The 6685-nt window shown below is 48.1% G+C and overlaps 1 protein-coding gene across 1 annotated transcript in view; it reads right to left on the bottom strand.

The window, feature by feature from the left end:
* The window catches only part of LOC104404490 (cytochrome P450 2D17), an 8790-nt gene extending 7852 nt beyond the window's left edge, over window positions 1-938 (bottom strand). The window contains exon 1 of the mRNA XM_010012931.1: window positions 726-938. Coding sequence (XP_010011233.1) covers window positions 726-938 — 213 coding nt within the window. The remainder of the gene's footprint in view (window positions 1-725) is intronic.
* Between the last annotated feature and the right edge of the window lie 5747 nt (window positions 939-6685).

The raw sequence follows: 6685 nt of genomic DNA, 5'->3' as shown, positions 1-6685 counted from the left end.
CAGTGGGTCCTGTCTCTGCTTCCGCCCGGCTTCCCCTCCTCTCTGGCAAAGCATGAGACTGAGAAAGTCCTTGGTCAGAGTAGACATTACTGAGCAACAACTAAAACCATCGGTGTTGTCAGCGTTGTTCCCAGACTGAAAGTCAAAACCACAGCACTGCACCAGCTACTAAGAAGGAGAAAAAATGACTGCTGTAGCTGAACCCAGGGCAAACAGGAACACTACTGAGAGTCTGGGCATTGCTGCTGGGGCAAATCCTGCAAGCTGATCCCTTTAACTGAAACTGTCACATGCCTGTAGGTGTGCTTGAGTAACTTGCAGGGAAGTCTGCCATTCCTGCAGCCACATCCCCAGCCCACAGATACCTGCTTGTCTTCCCTAGTTTGTACAACTCCCTCTTCCCTTGCCCCCACATCTGCCCATGTTTTAAGTTGGTGGTCAGCTTTACAGCAGAGCAAGCATTGTCTGTCACTGGGGGCACGACAGCATCTCCCACTGAGCTCATGCAGAAATTGGGAGATGGAGGCTGGTGGGTGCTGGTGTGTGATTATCTATTCATCTGTGTGAGCAAAGTCAGTCCTTAGGCAGTGATATGCTTTGCCTCGGACTTTGAAAAGGGCATTGTCATTTAGCTTTGTGCAAAGGTAGATCAGGCCAGGGCATCCCCACCCCACCCGGACCCATGGCTGTGTGAGGGGCACTTCGTCGTGGGGGTCAGCACTGACCTGCTCGAAGGAGTGGTGCGGGTTGTGGAAGTCAATGTGCAGCATGGTCCCAATGAACGGCAGCGACACCGGGCCCGGCGGGTAACGGCTCCACTTCTTCCTGCGCTTCATGAAGTCAAGAAGTAAAGTAAAGACTGTTAGAAAAACTCCCAGGGTAGAGAAGTTGCTCCAGCAGGATGACAGCTGGGACCCCAGCCACAGGAGCAATGACATTTCCTAGCCTGTCTGCTCCTTCGTCTTCCTCCTTTGTCCCAAGACTGTTTCTGCCCTCTCCTTTCTTCTCTCCCCTCTCCCTGCAGTTGCTGGACTCTGAATGTGGGACTTGGCTCAAACCCACAGCTCCTCTTCTGCTCAACTCAGCCTTTGGGGAGGGCCGTTCCTCCTCTTTCTCCTCCTCCTGCAAAGCCAGAGCTCAGAGGTCTCTGTCCCTGCCGGTGGCAGCTCCTGCAGTGTTGCCCTGCGTGGGGCAGGCTGGGTGAGGTCCACGTGCTTGGGTGCCCTCTCCCACAGCCGAGGTGGGATCACAACAAGCAACCCCATCTTGCCGCATTCTCATGGGGTGATTTTGAAAGACTCTTTTAAAATCTGTGTTTGTACAGTCAAGTCAAGGGAGAAGCAGCTCCCAAAGACAGATCACCCAGATTTCTGGTTGCAGGGCTAAGGATTTTTTACACTGGAACTTGAGAAAGCTCAGGTTAGGTCAAGCTTTCCATTACAGAAAGCACTTGTCACAGGAATTAGCCTAAAATGGTGACCTGAGACTTTAAAGATCATTTATGTTTCTGGCTGTAGCAATCTTTATCCAACTCCAAATGTCAGTCAGCATGATGACCTTGGGTTTTGTAGAATACAGCTCAGCTAGAAGGGAGAAAGCACATGTATTGCGAGAAGCCTTGCGTTTCCAGCCTTTGGGGCAGCAGTAATGCAAACACAGTTATGGAGACAGTCAAAGTATTTCCTAAGGCAGCACAGCTGTGTGCTCCTGGCATCTCTGCCATCTGAGATCAATAAAGCTCACTCTTACAACAGTTAGTTCTAGCTAAAAAGAAGCAGTAAACCCATCACAGTTTGATCTGTGATCTCAGCATGATCAGGGAAAAACTTCTAATGGAGCAATTGCTGCAGCAGTGATGGAGAGCTCAGACTGCAAAATGATGCACCTGCAAAGCCTGTGCAGCCAGCTCTGACATACAGCCAGGGCCTCAAAACGCCCCTTGCCCAAAGAGGTGCCTGAATGCTCATGATCTCTGTTGCAGGGCTCCCCTCAGGTCCCCTCACTGGAGTCTCTACAGCATGATGCTGCACGTCCCTTGTGAAAGCATCATGACTAAGGGTTCATCTCAAGTTACCCTGAACAAACATATGCAGCATGCGAAACAACCACGGGAATTACCAGCCTCCCCCTTCCACCCCCAGCAGCAGGATAGTGATTTCATTTGGATTACAGCGGCATGGTGCGATAGTTCACACGACTGAAGAGCTGCCATAGATGGACATGGTCTCTTCAAGAAAGACAGGCTGGAAAGGATGAGGAGCATTTGTGCTCTATGCAGAGGAGTGCCCAGAGCTTTGCCAGGGGACAGGTGATGAGGCAGCTGAGTGCTGGCAAGGAGAAGGAGGCAAAGCAACACGGGCAATGTCGTGCAAGTCGCTCACTACGGGAGTAGTCAATAAGTCATCTCGCACAGGCACAGGCCTTAGGACTGACTCACGGGTGTACTTTCACTGGAAGAGCTGTATGGTCAAGCACAATCTGGCGTGTGCTGACGACACAGGCAATCGATGAAATGAGGGGAGGTGCTCTGCTGGGTTTGCTGTTAACAAAATGATGGTCAAGGGTAAGTTTGTCAGCACCAACCATGAAACATTAAATCCTGCAAGAAGTCGGCAGGACAAATAGCATTACTGCCCTTGCCTTCAGGAGAGCAGATTTCACCTTGTTCAGGGATCTGCTTGGCAGGATCCCAGAGGGAGCTGCCCTGGAGAGCAAAGGGGCTGGTTGTTTATCAAGGGCAGCTTTCTCAAAACATGAAAGCCATGCATGTAATTTATTAACTTGACTTTGGCAAAGCCTTTGACACCATCTCCCACAGCACCCTTGTAGCTAAATCAGTGAGATACAGACCGGCAAAGCACACAATAAAGTGGGCAGACAATTGTTCAAACTGGGGCTCAGAGAGGTGGCATCAGGGGTACAGAGTCAGCTGGTGGCTGACCACTAGTGACATCCCTTATGTTTCTATACTGGGGCTGATGAAGTTTGACATACTTATTAATGACCTGGATGATGGGACAGAGAGCACTCTTAGGAAGCACAGCCTGGAAAAGCTAACAAGAGCCACGGTATGTCTGCAGACCAGTCTGGGAGTTTGTTGGCTTTTGAGTACCCACCACATTTTGAACACCTCTGCTGTGAGCTCCTAGGAGACGGAGCTGTGACAGTCTTGTACTCAGGGGACTGTCTTGAGCAGATGTCTGAATGCTAAAAGGTGATCAAGGGGTTCCTCTCACACTGTTTTTCATGACCTATGCACTCAGATGACAAGTGAAAAGGTGAGAAATGTGGTCCCAAGAACGTCAGTGGACATTTCCTGACCACCCCACTGGTGAAAGGATGTTACGCTGCCCATTTCAGTTTATTTTGAGCTCCACCTTTATGAAATTCAGATGAAAAATATCCACCTGGGTTCTTTCCATTTTGCTTATCTTGGCTAGAGCCAGAGGCTGTCTGACTCCAATCACCCACCTCTGGGCTGTAAGAGGATGGTTGATTCAGGAAGTGGATTTGCTTTTGATGACCATCACCCTGGAAGGCCATCAGAAGAGTAACTCTTCAGCCGCTCTTCATCCTGTGGCTCAGCCTTGAGGTAAGGTGACAAAGCTGCAACCTGAGAAATACACACGCACACAATTTAAACCTTTCCAAAAGGTATCTGGGTAAATGATCTTTTCCCCTACCCCCTTCAGGCTGCAGACTAGACAGCTCCTCCACTTTTGGCTATAGCATGGACTGCCATTCCTGTAGAGGAGTGGAGAAAGTGCTGCAGCTTGAGTAATCTCAAACCAACAGTTTCCAAAGCAAGCAAAGGAACAACAGACAACAATTTCTCTGAGACAGAGAAAGAGAAAATGGCAATTCTCATTCTGAAGAATGAAAGATGTTCATCTGTGTTTCTTTTCAATACAGCAATATTTTGGGTGATTTTCAAGGCAGGGAAAAGCCCCTCCAAATCATCCATACTGACTTTAGCTGGCCGCAGCCCTGCTGTGCTGGGTGCACCCCTTTGACTGTGCACAGTCAATCAAAAGACAAGCTCGGTAAGGTTACAGCAGTTGCATGCACACATCAGCACTCTTTGACTGGAGAACCTGCAATACAAACAGAAGGGCAGCTTTAAGAAGAAAAACCCCCTTGTGATACTGCAAAATGAAACATTCAGAAGTAAGGTAATGCACAAGCTGCTTGCACAATTTTAATTGAGCCCTTTTGTCCATATGTTCCGTAAGATCACTTTTAATTATGATCTCATGCTATTTTTTTCTTTGGGAAGGACCCTCCCTTTATTCAGTGCATAGGATTGATGACAATCATTTACTAATCCTGTTTTAATTATAGCATTTGGTTTCAAAGCCTATTTTTCCACCTGCTGCTCACACCCTCCCTGTAAGGATGTTTTCGTTAGGCTTCTCCACAGTCATCACCAGTGACTGCACAGGTTCAGAGCAGGCAGTCTTTTGTGCTCACAGAACCCTCTGAGGTGTCACCAGTGGAGAAACTGAAAACATAAGAGCAAATCACCTTCTAAGTGGTGGTACCTAATAGGAAAAGGCCAGAAGCTGCTGCACACAGCTCTCCAGGGCCTGTGCTCAGCTCCTGGCTGGCTGGGGTTGTAGGCGCCCCAGCCACAAAGGTCACAGATTAGTGCTTGTTATGAAAACTGCTGTTGCAGTAACTACCCAGCATCACATACTCCTTCCTTTGCAGAGGTGTGGTGGAAATCCTTCAGTGGCCAAAGAAACACTCTTCCTCCTCTCCCTCTTTGCTTCAATACTGGAGCCAGCCAGGAGGCACTGATCACTTAACATGAATATTTCCTTGAGCTTTCAGAAACCTTTCATCCAAATCCCAGCAGGCTGACTGCTTTCTTCTTAACACCATTAGATGGATCCAAACCTCAGCAACGTTTAATTCTGGAGGAGCAAAAACTCTTGGAAGAGGAAAAATGGTCAGCATGCAGCCCACTGCTCTTGTTCCCTGGCTGTCCATCTCCTACAGCAGAGCTGGGGCTGGTGTAGATCCCAGAAACTTTTCCTCTATGTTGGCCTCTTCTGAGCCCAGAAAAGAGGGTCTCCAGGTCTCCCACCCTGTCTCAGACTTTTTTGGTTCTTACTGCTCCTCCTTTCTTCATCCCATCCTATATCTCTTGCCTGTTTTGCCTTCACTTGGATAGCGTGTCCTTTCAGTGCTGGAAACAGGCAAAGGGAGTGCGGAGGAGCCCAGCTTCACACTTGTCATTCACCTTGCCAGCCTCCAGCAGCCAGCAATAACCACCACCTGCTCCCTTCAGACGTCTCTGGGGAATTTGAGCTGAAAAACTGAGAACTCCACCAAGCGCATGCAAACCGGGTTCTCAAGTGCTTGTAACACGGCCAAGTTTGAGCACAGTTTGAGAGAGCTGGTGCAATGTGTCTTCCTAACAGAAAGCTGCCTCCTGCCAAATTTCGGGTGTAATGCTTCAAAGCATGAAACGGAGAAAGGAAAATATCGCCAGAAATTTTTCTAATGGGTTAGGAGGAGGTCAGATAAACAATGGGTTTCTAAGAACGATGTTAGCCATTAGAAAGGGATTAAACCAGTTTTGGCTGAATGTTCCCAAACAAATTTAGCCTGAGACACAACCCCAACTCAGGAAATTTTCGTCTCAGCCATTTCATTGTGACTTTCTTGGCCTTCAGATGGGGTTTCATACGTTGGAAGTACTTCTACAGCCTTAAGATGGACTGTGCTAACAGCTTGTTTGTAATAAAGCAGTCAGCAGAACTGAAATAGCCAAGTCTTTCATAGTTACTGTTACTATGACTTACTGCCAGCCTTCCCACATTGCAAAGAAATCTGTTCTTCAGGCTTTTCTTTAAATTCCCCATTGCTTCTTACCCTTTTTCCTATACCAATCATAGCAGCTCACCTATCACCAAAAGTGAGTCTTGGTCAGGCTTTGCTTCTTTCACCCATCTTATCACATCCCATCCCACTCCACCTCATCCCCATACATGTCGCTTGCTCTTAAAGCACAATGACTCTGAACTTGGTACCAAAACTGAGGCAGGGCCCCATCTGGCCATCCAGGGCCATCCCTGGAGACATTCAAGGCCAGGCAGGATGTGGTTTTGGGCAACCTGCTCTAGTTGAAGATGTCCCTGCTCATTGCAGGCGGGTCAGACTAGATGAGCTTTGAAGGTCCCTTCCAACCCAAATTATTCTATGATTCTATGATCATTCACCCCAGAGAGACAACTTTGTGATGGTTGCCATAACATGTCGAGGAGCCAGGCCCTACTGACCTCTGTGAACAGCTTGGCAGTGTGAGCTGGGTAGATGCTGCAGGCATCAGCGTCTGGATGAATAAAGCAGCCACTGAGATGAAGTTACCTCCAGACAAGCATCAGATCCTAAAGGAAAACTGAAAAACTGAAATGGTAAGAGCAGAGTGGCTTTATCTGGACTTGATATTTCACAGAGCTTGAGATGACACTGAACTGTGCTCACACATATATGTAATGCTGCCCAGTAAAAGGGTTTCACCAGTTCAGTAAGTGACTAGGTGATGGTAGTTATGGGCCTAAACGCTGGTATCCTCATCATGTTAGCTGTGGTCAAAGCAGAAATCAGAACAAGGTGGCTTGGTTTTAATTGCTGGATTCAAGTTCAGATTCTCCTACAGGCCTTAATTCCTTGGGCT

This window comes from Nestor notabilis, unplaced genomic scaffold (genome assembly GCF_000696875.1).
Source record: "Nestor notabilis isolate BGI_N333 unplaced genomic scaffold, ASM69687v1 scaffold24320, whole genome shotgun sequence".
NCBI classification, from domain to species: domain Eukaryota; kingdom Metazoa; phylum Chordata; class Aves; order Psittaciformes; family Psittacidae; genus Nestor; species Nestor notabilis.
Note: the sequence above shows the minus strand (reverse complement) of the source record. Positions and strands in the feature narration are given on the sequence as shown.